The 18,133-nt window shown below is 43.7% G+C and overlaps 1 protein-coding gene across 1 annotated transcript; it reads right to left on the minus strand.

Annotated features, from left to right (window-relative positions):
- Positions 1–4,179: 4,179 nt before the first annotated feature.
- LOC143282243 (uncharacterized) lies at positions 4,180–17,834 on the minus strand. Its single transcript, XM_076587841.1, has 5 exons — positions 17,547–17,834; positions 5,678–7,277; positions 5,152–5,344; positions 4,738–4,878; positions 4,180–4,451 (listed from the first exon to the last, which is right to left on the minus strand). Exons 1-5 carry the CDS (start codon positions 17,660–17,662, stop codon positions 4,180–4,182), a joined length of 2,322 nt encoding a protein of 773 aa, XP_076443956.1. The 5' UTR covers positions 17,663–17,834.
- Between the last annotated feature and the right edge of the window lie 299 nt (positions 17,835–18,133).

An 18,133-nucleotide genomic window follows, 5' to 3' on the forward strand; every position in this document is an offset into this window, starting at 1 on the left:
AGGTTGCCAGCAGGTCCATGGAGTCGGTTGTTCCTTTGTCATTCTTCCGCTGACGTCTAGGTGGTGGCAAGACTGTGGGCAGTATCAGATCGGTAATGCATTCACCTCCACCTTCAGCATAGCCACCCACACTTGATGTCCGTGATAATTCAGAGTCACAAGAAGACAAACGTCGTCTCTTCTCACTGTCCCTGGCGTCCTCCTCTCCACCACTGCTGTCTGCACTGTTGCTGGGAGACAGATCCGGAAAAAATACGTCCTCGTCCATGTCGTCAACAATGAGGTCCTCTTCTTTCTCTGGAGTTTCTTTTGTGCAGTTTGGCTTGTTTTGTTGATCAACCTCATTGCTGTTTTGACTCGAAATTTTTGTGCTGTTAATGTTAGTCTTAGAATTAGCAGGGACCTGGTCCTGCCCTTGACCTGTATCTTCTGTGGATAACTGCCTGTCACATGTTGTTTTCCTTTTACCAGCTAGGGTCATTGTACGTCGTCCCCTAACCCCGCAGCTCTTCCGATCATCTTCGGCAACTTTTAAAGTGTTGTCTGTTGCTTTTGAAAACGAAGAATTGTTGTTCTGTGTTCGTCTACTTATGTTAGCATCTGGAATCAGTGGAACCATTCGTCTTTCTTTATCTGACTCTCTGGAGCTCTCCCTTGATCGGCTGGTGGCAGCCTTGGAATTACTGCCATTCTTGGAGACACATCTCCTTTCCCAGTGATCACTTACTCTGTCTCTAATGTCTTTTTCAGTATTTACTGCAGTACTTCTTTTTGGAGTATTCTCGTTTGCAGTAACTGCCTCCTTTGCAGAAAGTCTTTCTGATTTTCTCTGAGGTTGTTTTGAGACAGTTTCACCATGTCCTGTTCTAAGAGGTCTCTTACAAGTGGTCTTCACACATCTTTCTGCTTGATGGTTTCTAGTGTCTGCACAGTCATTTCTATCTCTTTGGTTTGATGTGCTATTTGTAACAAGGCGTTTGTGAGTCTGCTGAGTACTTTCTCCACATGTTTTTCTCTGAAGTTGTTTGGGCAAACAATCCTCACAGTTTGCGTTTGGAGGTTTGTTGGTCATTTTCTTGAAAGACCTCTCAGTCACGTTTTCTATAGGATCATCTCCCAACAACTTTCTGATAGCCTGTTCCAGAGGTTGCTTCGAAGCTCCCTCCACATTTTCTGAAATGGTTTTTTGCATGGCATCCACTCTGATTTCTAATACATTTTCCTTTGACTGGTAGTCTGACACCATACTGCAACTGAGCTGAGTGGTTCCATTACTAGTGTGATGAAAGTCTGAAGAAGAACCTTTAGCACACTGGGGACGCAGGACAGACTGATCTTTACTTTTGACATGCACGTTTGGAAGAGGCGTGGGTGGCCCCATTAAACATGAAGACAATGGCGTATCAAGTTCTTTGAATTCCTTAACAGGGAAAGGCCATGGTGTCTTCGGTTCAACCAAGTCTTTGACACAAGTATTAGAGGGTGCTTTTCCCATGATGGCGTGTGCAGACTCTTTGGCACACCCAGACAAAGGAGTGGCTGGTGTTTTGATCGACTGAGGAACAGATGAATAACGTGAAAAGGGAGTGCTGGGCTCTCTGTTATGGGAGGGTCTTGGTGTTCCGGGCTGAGGCCTAGGAGTGTACAGGTGAGGTAAAGGTGTCGCAAGTCCCTCGGGTTCTCCTCTGGCTGGTGTACCTGGCACACACACTGAATCTGCTTCAAAACTGACACATGATGCTTCATTTAGATTCCAGTCCTCGACTGCCATGGTAGCTGGTGATGGTGCTGCCATGTCGGCAAACAGCATCTTGGTTAGCTGTGCCAGTGGATCTGGCGATGAGCGTTGGATATTCTCAAAACTGTTACATTTTGTATCGCCTGAAACCATGGCGTTAAATTCAGTGACACATGTTCCGCTATTATCACGCATTTTATGGGGTTCCTGTGAAAGATCCTGTTGGCTGCTGCTACCTTTGTTAACAATGGAACTGGACTCAAGTGCAGCTTCAGATAGTCCTTCCTGCCTGGCCATCACTTCGACCTCTTGTAGTACACTATCTGACATTGTTCTGCGTTTTCTTCTGCGTGTTGTTGCTAAAGAAAACACACTGGAAATCCGAAGCCCCAAGTCATTGATACCCATACTTGAAATTTTCACAGAGTTTTGAAGAAGCACTTTGGAATCTGGTGTTGGTTTGGGCGCTGATTGTGGTGGCAGAAAAATGTCGTCATCATCATCTCCAAGGTCTGCTGTGATTTCATTAAAAAGACCAATGTCATCATCAGCAATGGAACCAGAACCACTTCCTGTGATGCTGTTCTCTGGAGTGTGCCAGCTGTTTCTTCTCATGGCAGTGTTTGTGGTATTGGCAGCTGCTGGCTGCTGTCTGCTAGGGGGCTCTAACACGAAAACCTGATGTTGTTCAATGCTTGGAATGTCCAGCACACTCTCTGGGATGTTCAGCAGTGCAACTGCTGCATCCAAAGGATTGTTTGGAATCACCCGATGACTGGATTCCATGGTAGACTGTTGGAGTTGACCCAGCTGAGCAGGATTCAAAGCACATGCAGTTGGTTTTTGAGGCAAAGTTTGAGGAGATTGGACATTGGGCTGAATCTTGTTTGCATCGTCAAACAAATGGTGTAAAGTGTAAGTCTGCAGTCCAGGGGTGGTGTTTGATACATGCTGCTGAGAATGAGGAGCAGTGACAACTGTGTGATTGGAATGCATCTCAACGCTGATTCTGGTCTGATCAGTCACTCCTGTCTGTGCAGGTTGTACATCACTACAGGGCTTTTCGGATAACTGCAAATTATTCTGCTTCATTTGTTCATTCAGGGCTTCCACAAGAACTTGTTCAGCGCATTCTTGATCTGTTGTAGCCTCTGTAAAGACCCCCTGATATTCAGATGTTACCAAATAGTCACTTGCAGTCTGAAACTTTGCCTCGTTAGTTTCCATTCCATTTGGCACATATGCTTGTGGCTTTGGAGGGTCATTAGTGGCAGCATAACTTGGAAACAAGTGCATAGATGTGGACTGGGTATGAGCAGTCACAGCACAAAGTGGAGGCCTGCTTTGTTCTTGTGTGCTGAGATGAGTATAATGGTGTCCTGCTGAAGACGCTGAATATTGTGGTAATACAGTTTGAGAACAGTGGCTAGACTGAACACCTGGCTGTGAAACAGAATTGAAAGTCTGCAACCCACTGTAAGAAGTCTGATAGTCAACACTGCTGCCATTATGTGGAATCTGGTAATTGATGCTCTGCTGCGTGTGCTGAGTGAGTACTGTCTGATGTGAAACATCCAGCGTCACATCAACACTGCTCTGATGCTGATGTGCTGTCTGCATGGGTGCACATGTCGCCAACCTCGTCATAGCTGTTGGTGCCGCCATGCTCACAGGATACTTTTGATCTTTTGATGAAGCACCAGACCCACTGTAATGTGATCCACTCCTGGAAGCAGAGTCTTGTGCTGGCATCACAAAAACGTGTTCAGCCTGCTGCTGCCATGGAGGTTTCTTCTGTGCACACAAAATCTGGTTCTCACAGTCTACCAGCCATGGTGGCTTCTTAGGTTTGTTACCTGGCTTTTCTGCAGGAGCTGCCATTAGAGATGATCTGTATGGTTCAAAGTTCTGATTGGCCTGAGGCACCGTCTGACTAGTCTGGCAAAGTGCTGGTTGTCCTGGATATTGTGTGCAGAATGTAGCCTGTGCTGTACTGTTCAGTGGAGGTATTGGGAGTTGGACGTGAGTGGAATTCATGGAAACAAGAGTCTGACCACCACTGTGATGCAATGGAATTTGTCGTACTGGTGACTGGTGTGTCTGTTTGACAGGCGATGAATTAGCAGGAGACACTGACTGTCTGTCTTGACGAGGCTGTCTTACAGGAGACACATTCTTATTACTGTTGTGTGGCAGTCGTGCTGGAGAGATGTTTTGCTGGTCTTCCATTTGGCCACTGACAACCTGTCGTGTCCCTTGTCCAGGAGGCTCTCTGCTTGACAACCCCTGACGCCAGGGAGGGACAGGCGGCAACGTCTCTCTGCTATGATGCTGCTGATAGACTGAAGTTTGTCCACGCTGTGGTTCATACTGCAACCGCTCACTGTTGTCATGCTGTTCCTGGTGTGGAATACTTGGTTGTTGCTGCTGAACACACATCATCATTTGCTGCTGTTGTTGTTGTTGCCACCGTCCTGGAGGGACCTGGCCATTTTGATTTTGCGACTGTTGATGATGATATTGATGACATGAGGAACTTTGTTGGACCTGCTGCTGGGAGTGTTGCTGCATTTGATGAGGGCTGGTATCTTGTTTCTGCTGTTGCTGTGAATAGTATTGATGCTGCTGATAGCCATTTCCATCAGCTTGCTGAAGGCACTCTGTAGACTTTCGTTGCTCATACTGTTGATGATACAGCTGACCTTCGTGTTGTCTTTGTACCAGGTCAAAGTGGTGTTTGATGTAATCTGGAAGCTGTCTCTTGGTAGTTTTAATACATTCTTCTTCCAATTGTGTTGCTGAATTTTGTTGTTTCAGCTGTTGTTGGTGCTGATTTTGTTGTTGTTTCGGTTGTTGTTGTTGTTGATTTTGTTCTTGTGGGTATTGTTTTGGTTGCTGAGTTTGCTGATGCTGATATCGATACTGTTGGAAATGCAATGGTTCCTTCTGTATCAAATCTTGTTCACATATTAGGCTGTCTTGGACTTCTGGTCTTTCACGTTCCACATATTTCTGTTCTAAGGATGAAAGTTCGTGCTGCACTTGTTCAGCCTCCTTCATGTGATTCTGTCGCATTTTCTCCAGCTGTTTCATGTGTTCTCGCCGCATCCTTTCTTCTTGGAGAAAGTGTTCTCGCTGAACTTGAGCATGGTGTTTCACATGGTCACGTTGCATTTGCCTCTGCATCTGCGTCATTTGCTCTCTTTGCATTTGTTCAGTTTGTCTCGTGTGCTCCATCTGAAGTTCTTCCAGTTGTCTATTATGCTCCCGCTCCATGTTCTCCTGTGTGATTTTTATATACTCCCGACACATTTGCTCTTCCTGTTTCATCATTTGTTGTCTTATGATTTGCTGTCTCTTATCTTCGTATGCCATCTTTGCACCATCTTGCTTTTCTTGTTTCATTTGGAAACGCTGCTGGAGTTCTTCGTCCTGGGTGTCGCCTTCCTGCAGCTTTTGATGTTGTTGTTCCTGCAGATGTTTCAGGAACTGCTGCTGAAATGCCATGGGTTCAATCAGAGGTGGAGGCTCCGTAGACTCTGGGTTGGCCTCTGTATCATTCTTCCTACGTCTGTTTGGGTTGAATTTCGGTGGACTGGAAGACGTCTGAGAAATCGCGGTTAATGAAGTGTTGCATTCAGAATCTGTGGTTTGAGCCAGACGTAAGGATCGTCTACAGGATTCACTTTCCTGGCCTTCTTGTATTTGCTGCTGTCTAGAGGACAGACGTTTTGATGGGAATGGTGGTGGCGAAGGAGGTACGGACGGATACAGAGGCGGCGTTGGAGGCCTTGAAGCATAAAGTGATGGCGGCGGCGAGGAAGGTGTCGAAGGTCTTCGACTTCGTGAAGGTCGGTGATCAGGAATCTGTCCTTGTAATGCCTGTTGCTTGGAAGTCCTGAAATTAGAATACTCTTCTTCGCATACTTTGTTGCTGACTCTTATGCTGCCACTTGCAGAAGACACATCATTTGGAATATCTGAACTGCTCAGATAACAAGGGGACTGTGGTGAGTAGGAGGAAATCTGAACATCAGAATGCTGGTTTCGTGTGGTCTGCTTTTTGCGATTAGAAGACTTGTCTCTATCACTTTGTCCGATGAAATTCCTCTCAAGTGAACCACTTCTTCCATGATTTCCCTGGTCAGACGTTTTCTTCAAAGGCGAGTCCATACACATCCTTGTGTCAGTCTGTGGATCAGATCCCGCCAAGAGTCGTGAATCCGGATGACCTGGATAGGAAAACATTCGCTGAATTGGAATATTATCACCAGAAGCAGTTGTGGCGTAAGACGGGTGAATATTTCCAGATTTGTTTGATTTACCAGCCTTTCCAGAGCACCCCAGTTTAGGATGCATGTGACTGTCAGTAGCATAGGTTAAAGCACTGAACGGGTTTTCTCTTTGGATGTCCCTGGATGTAGGCTCGTTAAAACTGTCCACCGACTGCCTCATTGCTGGCGAAGAGAAAGATCCGGTGTTCTGGGAAGGATAGCGTTCACTACTGTAATCCCGGTGTTTGGAAAACCCAGAATCTCTGTCCCCGGAATGATTTCTGGAATCAAACATGTAGGGCTGAACGCCCTGTGTGTGGTAACTGGCTGAAGGGCTGGGGCTGTAGTGAGGGCTCGTGTCCCTGTCGGCGTACTGAGACCCGGCACTCTGGCTGGAGTCAGTGCTGCTGGAGCGGTGCGAGGCTTCCTGACGCTGCAGGCAGTACGGGGAATCCCTCCCGCGTCGCGGAGCTGGCGGAATGGGGTCTCTGTCATGTTTGGGGTTGGTGTATCGCTGGTCCCTGTCCATCCGCGAACTGCTGTAGGACGGGTCTCTGTCCAGTCTGCGGCTGGCATACATCTGTTCCTTGTCGTGCTTTTGCTCGAAGTAGTTTGAGTCTTTCTTGGATTTCTGGTACGAAGGTTCCAGGTTTTGAAACTGGATACGATGAGACATCTCTTTGTGAGTTTTGTCCACAGTTTGTTTCTGGCTGCTGTATGGGGAATCTTTGTCAAGCCTTTGTCCTGTCATGCTGACCCTTTTCTCTTTCAGTCCACTGTACGTGGGCTCAAACTCCTCCTGGAAGGGAAAGTCCCTGGACTGGCGATGGGCTTTCCGCACAGAAGGACGCACCTGGTGATCCATCACATACCGAGGATCACCCGAGGGGTGATCTAGGTTCTGTCTGCCATAACCGGACTCCATGTTCTGTTTGCTTCCCGACAGCTGCCGGGAAGACTCGTGGGAGTGTCGGCCATTGTTGAAACCACTCTGCTGGCTGGGCGGCAGTGTGGTCTGCATACCCGAGCTGACTCTGCTGGGAGACTGGTCATCGTGACGACTGGACTTGCTGTGCGAGGAGGCACGAGGCATGCTGATGCCTGGAGGGGAGATCTGGGCGAAGGACTGGGGGAGGCCGGGTGGCTGGACACCTGGGGGCAGACTACATGGGAAGGTAGCGGGTGGCGCCCCGGGGTGGATGCCGTGTGGAAAACTGGATAGGGTGTTGCCTATGTGCTGGCCGCCTTCTGCTCTGGACCTCGCCCTGAAACACAAGAGAAAGGAACGCTGTTGTTTACCTGCCTGTGAATACGGGGTCGTACTGTTTGTGTAACTATCAGCACTAGTTATCTCCACACAGAAAATATATACGTCCTGTGTGAATATACATATGTGTGTGTGTGTATGTTTGTGTCTGTCTGTCTGTCTGTCTGTCTGTCTGTCTGTCTGTCTGTCTGTCTGTCTGTCTGTCTGTGTGCTTTTGTATGTGTGTGATTTTATTACAGCGATGTTTATACAGAGACAGACAGACAGAGAGAGCGGGCAACAGAAAGACAGAGAAAGCAGAGAAAGACGGCGACAAAAATATACGATAGAAGTGACAGAAAAAGAAAGAACAGGAGAGAGGGGAGGAGAGAGAGGGTGTGGGGGATGGAGGGAGAGCGAGAGGGGTGGGGGGAGACAGACAACACGGGCACACGAGAGGACAAAGACAGATAAAAAATATAAAAAAGAAGGATAAAGGGAAAAACAGGCAGACAGATGTACATGGACGGATGCGTGCGTCTGTGTGTGTTGTGTGTTTTGTGTGTTTATTCAAACTTCTCCTATCTCCAGAACAAAACTGGATCACGTTATATGTGGAACCGAGATGACATCTGATGAAATCGTGATAGAACACTGACAGGTGTTTGCCAACAAAAGGTCACTGTGTACTTCAAGCTGCTATCATGTCAAACCTGCTTTTCCCCCAAAAAGATAAGATCATTAAACGCCAAACAAAAGAAAATTACGACTTCTGAAATAATGTTTTTTTATGATACACCTAAAGGCTTGAGACTGATGCCAGTCAAGCCCGTTTATCCCAAATATGATAAGAATATATATATATATATATATATATATATAAGCATAACTGTTTTTACAACTATTAAATTAAGGGTAATTATGTGATACAATTAAATCTTTTTAACTTGAAGGGGCAATGAAGGTGAAAAAAAGAAAAACTACAAACACGGTAAATGGGGATCTGAGTCATCGTATCGCAATGACAATATTCAATGAACAGATAATTTAGATATCATAAAAGGAAGGTTCGTTATTGAATTGTTCTACATGAGCATTATGATGCAAATATTCAGATTTGTAGTGTTTGTCAATTGTTTGTATAAAGCATGAAGGTATGTGAGATACTTATGTATCTGTATTGCGCCTAGAAATAAACGCGCGCGCGCGCGCGTGTGTGTGTGTGTGTGTTCCTGTCATTCGGAACACATTACTCAACGTCCACTTTTGCGGTTATCTGGCCAAATAAAGACAGTGAACTCATCACTGAATGGATGACCGTTATTACTGGGAACCAACGTCACATTAAGACCGATCAGACTCAGTCATACAACTTCGCAAGCGAGTTCATTCAAAAAGAAACGTCGTTGTTGTTATGTCGAGAATTATTTGCGGAAAATGACAACAACAAAAAGTGCCGTTCGTTTCTCCGCCAAGAAACACAGACAGTACTGCATGTTTGTCTTCTGTGATTGCCTGTTAGATCCATCTGTCTGTCTGTCTGTCTGTCTGTCTCTCTCTGTCACATGCACACACGAAACATCAACACCTAATTGTACAATAACTGTGCAATACAAATTTTTTTTTTTAAACAGCCAACATGGAATAAGCAAATAATCAAGTGAATAAACAAAGTGAGAAGCTAACTGAGGAGACAACGAAAACAAAAACAAAGCAAAAATACCTCACGCACACAAGCCATCAAAACACACAGATGCTACAAAACGACGAACAACTCTCTTATTGACAGTATACCATCAGCAAACTGTACACAACAAAGTCAGCCGCGTCTTGAAAAAACAAAAGTTAATAACCCCCATATCCACCACCACCCCTCCAGTCCCCCTCCCATCCCCCCCCCCCCCCCCCCCCCTCCCCACACCCCCAGAACCTCCCCGATACACACACAGCACAATCAATACTGTTAATTAAAAGTATACGTGCAAGAAAACGCTTTCGATCAATACGCAAGGTTGCGTTGGCTTTTGTACAAAGGTATGACTCACTCACAATTCAAACAAAAAGGCAGAGCACAAAAAGAAAGAGACAAAAAAATAAATAAATAAAAACAGAGACAAAAATAACAACAGCATCAATCAATGCACACAGAAAACAGTGTTGGTGAGAGAAAAAAAAGAAGAAAGAAAGATGCCACCTAGGGTCTGAACTTTCCTCGGGCACCTATTGGCAGCACGAAGCCTAAATCGGTCTTCGCGAAAAGACAACAGAGCAAACCGACAGAAAATACAGGCTTTCATACGCCTTCTCAGTTTGCAAAATACCATTTGAAACGGACAGAGATAGGCCGACAGAGGCAGACAGACAGAAATATAGGTAGACAGACAAAGATACGGACAGAGAGGGATGAGACAGACAGACAGACAGGAGCAGGAAATGAGGGAGAGAGACAAGGACAAAGATAGACAGACAGAGAGACAGACAGAGGGAGATCGAGAGACACAGCGAGACGGACAGAGACAGAGAGAGATAGAAAGAGACATAGCTAGAATGAGATACAGAGACTGGAAATGAATTGAAGACACAGAGAGAGAGAGACAGACACAGCGACAGGGATACAATACAGGCACAGAGAGAAAGAGAGACAGAGATAGAGAAAGAGAGCGAGCGAGCGAGAGAGACAGGGGGGTGGGGGGGGGTGTTAGGGGAGAAAGTCCAAGAGAACGACATACATATAGACAAGACACAGAGAGGTAGGGTGTTTCGCGTTTCGTAAAGCGAAAAGTTTGAGTGTGCCAACATGGCTGCCAGGACATACGGTGCAGAGGAGGTAACAACAACCACGAAAAGATGATAGAAAACGAAAGTAATATCGTTGTTTATCAACTGAAGTAAATCTGGTTATCCCAATGATAATTACATGCTTTCAGGTACATCGACAGGAGCGGGACAGGCAGGGTCGTCTTAGAAGTGGGTTCAGAAACAAACCCAAAATTTTAACTTGAAACATTCATTTTGGGGTTTTCATTTATTATGAGACCCTTCAGAAGAAAGCTTCAAGTCAAAATATTGTTAACAGTGAACTTTTGTGTTGTAATATGGTGTGATAGTGTTCGTGGATGTGTGGGTGGAAGAGGGTGTGTGTGGTGCCTGTAAGTGTTTATGTATAGTGTTCATATCTAAAATAATATGATAGTGGATGAGAACAGCATAACTGCACTTGGCTGTTGTGTCTGATACATTCGCAAATAGTGTAGCACCATTTCCACCTGTAAAATACACAGACGTTTATTTTCTTCTCTTTTTGTTTTCAAAATATTTTGTGGGGTTGTTGCCTTTTTTTTTTTACCCTGACTGGGAGTTATCTCATCCTGTCTATATTGAAAGTATTAAAATCATATATTCTCCATTCATTTTCCTTTATGAAAACTATACTTTTACAAACTTTTCAGCATTATTTTAATTTTTGTGATTTTTTAGAGGTTGGTGATTATTTTGCAAAAATTACAAACAAGAGCGGAGTTCATGAAGAAGCGGCGTGGCAGAATCGGTGAGGCGCTGAACTTCTGGTCCAGTGATCAGAGTGATGACTGGGCCCCGCCTTCCCATGCCCAGCCCCAGACACAATGTATACATGTTCACAGCCCCTTCCCATGCCCAGTCCCAGACACAATGTATACAGATTCACTGCCCCTTCCCATGCCCAGCCCTAGACACAATGTATACATGTTCACAGCCCCTTCCCATGCCCAGTCCCAGACACAATGTATACAGATTTACTGCCCCTTCCCATGCCCAGCCCTAGACGCAATGTATACATGTTCACAGCCCCTTCCCATGCCCAGTCCCAGACACAATGTATACAGATTCACTGCCCCTTCCCATGCCCAGCTCCAGACGCAATGTATACAGATTCACTGCCCCTTCCCATGCCCAGCCCTAGACGCAATGTATACAGATTCACTGCCCCTTCCCATGCCCAGCCCCAGACGCAATGTATACAGATTCACTGCCCCTTCCCATGCCCATTCCTAAACGCAATGTATACAGATTCACTGCTCCTTCCCATGCCCAGTCCCAGACGCAATGTATACAGATTCACTGCCCCGATGGCCGTAAAAGGCTACTGGACCTTTCACCTTTAAACGTATATGAAAGTCATCCCTCTCTGTGCATTTTCCTTCTCACCTTCATGCACACTTTTGTTCTTACTTAAATAAAATAATTTTTTTTTAAATAATGCCTCCATGCCTCCATGCACTATCATTTTCAATACAATACGTGTATCTTCTTATTGTTGTTGTTGTTGTTGTTGTTGTTGTTGTTGTTGTTCATCTTCTTCTTCTTCTTCTTATCAGAAAAAAAACTTACTTTGCTCATTAGCTCATTGCTCATTGTTTCGGGCTTCGGGATTATCTTTCACACATGGGAAAAACGTTTTCAGAGAAAGCAAATTTGAGGGGGGAAAATCTGTTCAATGGCATTGAACATTTACTTTTTTTCTTTCTTTTTTTTTTTTTTTTTTTCTTTTCTTTTTTTTTTTGCATTGATGAATATCAAAGAACAAAAAGCAGTTTTTACTTTATTCGCAAATCGTGTCCGTATTAAAGCGAGATAGAAATTTGTCTGTATCTGTTGTTTTGATGCTGATGTTGCTGGTTGTTTTTTATGTTTGCTGTGTTTATTTTTTGAACATTTGAGGGCACGGATAAGATCGAGCAGTTCGAGGCGAATTATGATATAAATTGTGTCCAAATCTAATGTCGCATGGAATCGGTATGAGCCAATGTTTGCTGATGTAAATTGATAAGCATCTGATAACCAACGCGTATAGGCCTGCTCTTTTGATGTTACCGTGCTGTAATCTGCTATTGTGTATTGATCACTACGCTACGTTGTGATTTTCTGTGTAATGAAAATGAAATAAGAAGTGGACTTGGTATATTCGTGGTAAAATAAAAAGGGAGAAATGTTGAATGTGAATGAAAAGGCCTTTTAAACTCTCCATAAAGAAAACGAAAACGACTTCATGTGAAGTAACTTATAACTGTCACAAACGGATTTTACATACGGTCATTCAGATAAAAGCGTCATTTCCCCCATTTCTCCCGAATAATGTTGCAGTCTTTGGGCCATACACCACATTAATTCTTTCCTTAATGACCGAAACACAGGCCAGGCGAATCGATAACGGGTGGATTCACTGTACACCTCGTGTCTGTCATAATCATAGCTGCCACACAGTCATCCTTGTTGGCAACATCTGGCTGGACGTTTCCATCTGATGGAAATACTGCTGACTCAAGTTGACAGAAACGGGGAAATTGTAGAGAAGGGGGCCGAGAGGAGGGGCGGGAGAGAGGGGTGTGGGGCAGGGGGTTGGGGGGGGGCGCGATTATTGATAACGTCAGAACGGAACGATATAAATATTGCTTGAACACAGCGGATCCGTTTTGCGTTTCTTGTTATTGGCAGGAATAGTGGAAATAGCAAATAAACACTGACACTCTGTATTTGTCTTGCGTCCCCAACTTTCCACCCTTCCACCCTTCACACAGAGAGAGAGAGAGAGAGAGAGAGAGAGAGAGAGAGAGAGAGAGAGAGAGAGAGAGAGATTGTTGATATTCATTTCAACTATTTCGCCCATTTTGTATCTGCGCTTCCCAAACGTTCGAAAGCTTTCGTGCATTTTCTCTGGTCACTGCTGATTGTCAGCGAAGAGAGAGAGAGAGACAAACAGAGAGACAGACAGACAGACAGAATTACAAACAGAGAGACAGACAGACAGACAGACTGAGACAGGCAGACAGAGAGACAGAGAGACAAATGTCAATGACAAATGTTTTATTGGGGGTAAACTGGATGAGCTGAAAGCTTCTATACACTTTGCCCTCAAAGCATTGATACATAAGATGCTTAAACTTTACAAAAACCTTCTTGGAAATTTAACACAAAAACATCAACAATCACATGAAAATATTCACACACACACACACACACACACACACACACACACACACACACACACACACACACATATATATATATATATATATATATATATATATATATATATATATATATATATACAGAGAGACGCAGGCACACACGCACTAATACACACAAATACATCCTGTTCATACATTGTTGGGGACAAATGAAAATTGTCGACTTAGCAGGAGTTCAGATAAGACTGAATCATAATTGTTCCATTACGCATGTTTTGTACGCTGTTCTGATTTCTTTTTTCAGACAGCCGGAGATTTCATTCCATAGTTTACTACAATAGTACGTGTCAGATGACATGGAGAGTGAGAGAGGGAGTGAGAGACAGAGACAGACATTTAGACACAGAGACAGAGCGAAACAGACAGAGATAGATAAACACAGATTCAGAGACAAACGCGGAAATACGGAGGAGAAAAGGGAGACAGAGAGAAACAGACGGAGGAATGGAGAGAGAGAGAGAAAGAGAGAGCGAGAGAGAGCACTTTATGTGGGATTGGAGACACAGCAAACATTCTGAGGCATCATAACAGGATCTGTTTAATGAACCATGTGCAAACGCTAGAACCCTTTTATCCGAGGGAACATTGTTCATTTTGGCGTGGGAGAAAACTTTACAACAAATAACATGATAATGTTGACAAAGAGCTACCTATGCAAATATAACGAGAAATGCAGACCAGATTACTGCTTTTAAAGTCATGTTTTGACATAGTACAATGCATAGCTAAAAATCAGTTGTAACCTGGCTACTTTTCATACTTTCTTATCTGTCTACCTGTCTATTTTTGTAACCTGTCTGCTTTCCATATATATGATACACTACAGCTTTTAAAAACATTTATTTCATTTGGAGAGTAGATTTGAAATGCGAAGGTTGTTTTTGCTTCTTTTCCCCCTCGTTCTGCGTAATATGAACTGTCACGAATGATATAATGCAAAATATCAATGTTTATTGATTTGCTGTTATTTTTCAAATTGCCAATATATATTACTTTTTATTTGAATTTGTTTGACGAATGATATCACGCAAAATATCAATGCATACTTCTTCTTTGCTTAGTTGGGGTTTTTTTGTTGTTGTTTTCAAATTGACCAAATGTATTTCTTTTTTATTTGTGTATGTTTTTTTCTATATAAACATTGTTTTTTGTTTGTTTGATTTCTGCTGGTTTTTTAATGTGAATGCAGAAAAGAAAAGAACTAATGTCTGAGTGAACCAATACTCGAAACTGACAGGTTAAAGTGCTGAAACAGATCTTCAGATTCAGTTTCGGTTTCTCAAAGAGGCGTCACTGCGATCTTTTGGAAAAATCCATATACACTACACCACATCTGCAAGGCAGATGCCTGACAGCAGCGTAACCCAACGCTCTGGTCAAGCCTTGAGTGCATGTACATATATTGGTGTACCTATCAGAGTAGACTTCTTGTGAAGATTTTGTCAGAGGAGTTGCTGTATATTATTTTTCAGTGCGCCACGGGTTTATCGTCTCACCCGAAAGACCAGTCGCTCAGTTTGATTTTCCAGTCAAACTTATGAAGAAAGGGCGACAGCGGGATTCGATCCCAGACACTCACGGACTCTGCATTGACAAATAATCGTCTTAAACATGTTGCCACCTACCTCTTCAGATATTCATCTCAAAGCCATGCGGATATTGTGTGTGTGTGTGTGTGTGTGTGTGTGTGTGTGTGTGTGTGTGTGTCTGTGTGTGTCTGTCTGTGTGTCAATCAATCAATCAATCATTTGTCTTTTGTTTTTTGGGCGGGTTGGGTTTTTTTCCGTCTTTTTTCTCTATTTCTTCCACCACGACGAGCCAGCCGGACGTTTTCGTGCCATGAAAACAACATGCAGCTGACTTGTGTAAGAAAGCCAACACAACGATAGACAATATAGAGAGAACTGGAGAGACAAAAAAAGACAGACAGGCAGGCGTGCTTGCATGCGTGTGTGTGTATGTGCGTGTGGGTGCGGGCGGGCGCGCACGCGTGTGTATGTGTGTGTTTGATCACATCTGAGAAACTCTAAAGCTGTTTATTTCGTGATACCAGGTGTCCTCCACAGCAGTCTGTTTATTTGGTGATACCACGTGTCCTCCACAGCTGTCTGTTTATTTGGTGATACCAGGTGTCCTCCACAGCTGTTTATTTGGAGATACCAGGTGTCCTCCACAGCTGTTTATTTGGTGATACCAGATGTCCTCCACAGCTGTCTGTTTATTTGGTGATACCAGGTGTCCTCCACAGCTGTCTGTTTATTTGGTGATACCAGGTGTCCTCCACAGCTGTTTTTTTGGTGATACCAGGTGTCCTCCACAACTGTCTGTTTATTTGGTGATACCACGTGTCCTCCACAGCTGTCTGTTTATTTGGTGATACCAGGTGTCCTCCACAGCTGTTTATTTGGTGATACCAGGTGTCCTCCACAGCCGTTTATTTGGTGATACCAGGTGTCCTCCACAGCTGTCTGTTTATTTGGTGATACCAGGTGTCCTCCACAGCTGTTTATTTGGTGATACCAGGTGTCCTCCACAGCTGTCTGTTTATTTGGTGATACCAGGTGTCCTCCACAGCTGCCGAAGTCTTTCAACGACAAATACATTTGTGAGAGAGAGAAAAAAAATGCAAACGAAAATGAAAGTGAAGGTGACACGGTTTTGTACTTTAAAAAATAGATATCATTCATCATTTGTGTCGGTTCGTCTTTGAATTGACAGGATCTCTGAACTTTGATTCTGAATATTATCTCAAAACTTGTAAAACAGTAAGAAAGAAAGAATTATTAAAATACTGACGTGTTTTTCTTCCTCAGACTTTTCAATAAATAAGGCATCACACTAAGATTTTCGGGATTTCTGCGTCCATACTCTATCCGCCATAAATTCATTTTAAACATTTGACTCAAAACACAAAAAAACACGATCAATTGTATTCAGTGGTAGTTTTAATTGCAGCATATTTTTGTCTTGCATACACTGTATGACTATCAAACACTTTAGAAATAAGCATGATTATTTAACTTCTTCACTTTAAACCAAAGGTCAAGGTCATGGTGAAATATCATTTACAACGCAAAGGCTCTGCAATGTTAGTGAATGAAACATCAGTTTGATACCACTGACACGTTGATCACCCAACATTCACAAATCTGTCCAAACATTGATGAATACTGGTGCATGCGCAAGCAGATTTAGGTCAAGGTCAAAATCATTGGAGACTTTCCGACTGTTGCGAAACCATGATCATGTGCACCGAGATTTAATTCAAACCATACACAGACACATTGCTCCTATATAAACCACTTTCTGCTCTTCTAAGCATGACGATATTGACGAAAAATTAACACTCATGGCTTTGAATGGTTTAAACATATTTTAAAATTTCGCGATCCAAAACTGTATCTTACTACGTTCAGCCGGCATGGACTCTGCACCTCGCCCTCTCTCTCTCTCTCTCTCTCTCTCGCTCTCTTTCTCTCTCTCTCTCTCTCTCACTCACACGCACACACACACACACAGAGGCACGCACGCACGCGCACACACACACACACATACAGATGGGGCAGAGACAGACAGACGGGCAGGCCGATAGATAGACAAAGTACCAAGATGCTCAAGACATTCTTGCAACATCTTGAGAGAGACAACGATAACGATTGTTACTGAAGGGGGTAACAGTTAAGAAGGATAAATAAGATTAACATCACACACTATGAATCTACAACACAAACCAACCAAAAATAGCTGACACAAATGTTCAACAACATTCACGGTACACCCCATCTTGAGAGAGAGAGAGAGAGAGAGAGAGAGAGAGAGAGAGAGAGAGAGAGAGAGAATAGAATGTCCAGCTTATGTTAATTTCCATATTAAGTATTTGTCCTCCATTTTGTGTCACCAAACTGTGTATATTTGTTCATTGCTGCAACCAGACACACGAAAACACAATCTCGATATGTCCAAATTCATCAAACTGTCGAAAACTGTTGGAAGAAGACTGACTGGTTGAATCTTTAATGGGTAAAGAATTCGGCACAACATGACTCTACAATTTTGTCCAATCAACAATTAACAAGTAAAAAGATAATAATAACAATACTAAATAAATAGATAATAATAATATAAAGACAATAATAATAGTGACAATTCATTTAACAAGAAGAAAAAAAAGAATTTCAGTGTGTCAAAGCTAGCGGACTGGCCCATCTACGCGACACATCTGCTGTAAATAAATTAATTAATTAACTAATTTAAAAAAAAAAAAAAACGAAATGTAAACTTACGAAGGTGAACGCGAAGAGCGAGTGACCAAGGAGTCGTCAGTCTGGCAGGCCCGACCCCTGCCTCTCCCCCTACCTTTCGGTCTCCCTCGGGGCCTGCCTCGGTTCCTTCCGCTCATAGCAACACCACGGGAGCAAAAAATGAACCAACTTCACCCGACACTTCACGTCAGCAGAGTCAACAACCCACACACAAAGTTCTCCACACACCCGTCGAACACGGAGTAGGGGGCAGTATCCAGATGCCGCTCCATGGTAAGTACTTTACGTCCTCACAAGATTTTTTTTTAAAAAAAAGTAAATCCGCAGCTTTTTCTGGTTTTTAAAACAAGATTAAAAATGGCGATTGTTTGGAAAAAAAAATGTCGTCTGCACCGAGCGTCGGCTGATGACACAGTGAGGCGGGGCAACAGCGCTGTGCAAAATGCCTGCAGAACAGCCAGCCGAAGGCGAAAGATGGATGACTTTGTCACCAGCCTGGGACCACACGGTGACATTATCGACACGCGGTTTGCAGCAGGCAGCGGCTCTTGCACGAGCTTGGCACGCGCTCTATTGCATGCGGCGAGCCAACCGCAAAAAGGTCTGCG

Source organism: Babylonia areolata, chromosome 5, assembly GCF_041734735.1.
Source record: "Babylonia areolata isolate BAREFJ2019XMU chromosome 5, ASM4173473v1, whole genome shotgun sequence".
Taxonomy (NCBI): Eukaryota; Metazoa; Mollusca; class Gastropoda; order Neogastropoda; family Buccinidae; genus Babylonia; species Babylonia areolata.

Excerpts from the sequence above, each read along its gene's own strand:
- LOC143282243 (XM_076587841.1), bottom strand. The coding sequence starts at position 17,662 with ATGAGCGGAAGGAACCGAGGCAGGCCCCGAGGGAGACCGAAAGGTAGG. Across the intron at positions 4,879-5,151 it reads GGACGAAGAACTCCAGCAGC|TTCAGCGAGAACACTTTCTC; the intron begins GTTTCCAAATGA and ends ACCATGCTCAAG. Across the intron at positions 4,452-4,737 it reads AGAACAGAAATATGTGGAAC|ACAACACGAAGGTCAGCTGT; the intron begins GTGAAAGACCAG and ends CCTGGTACAAAG.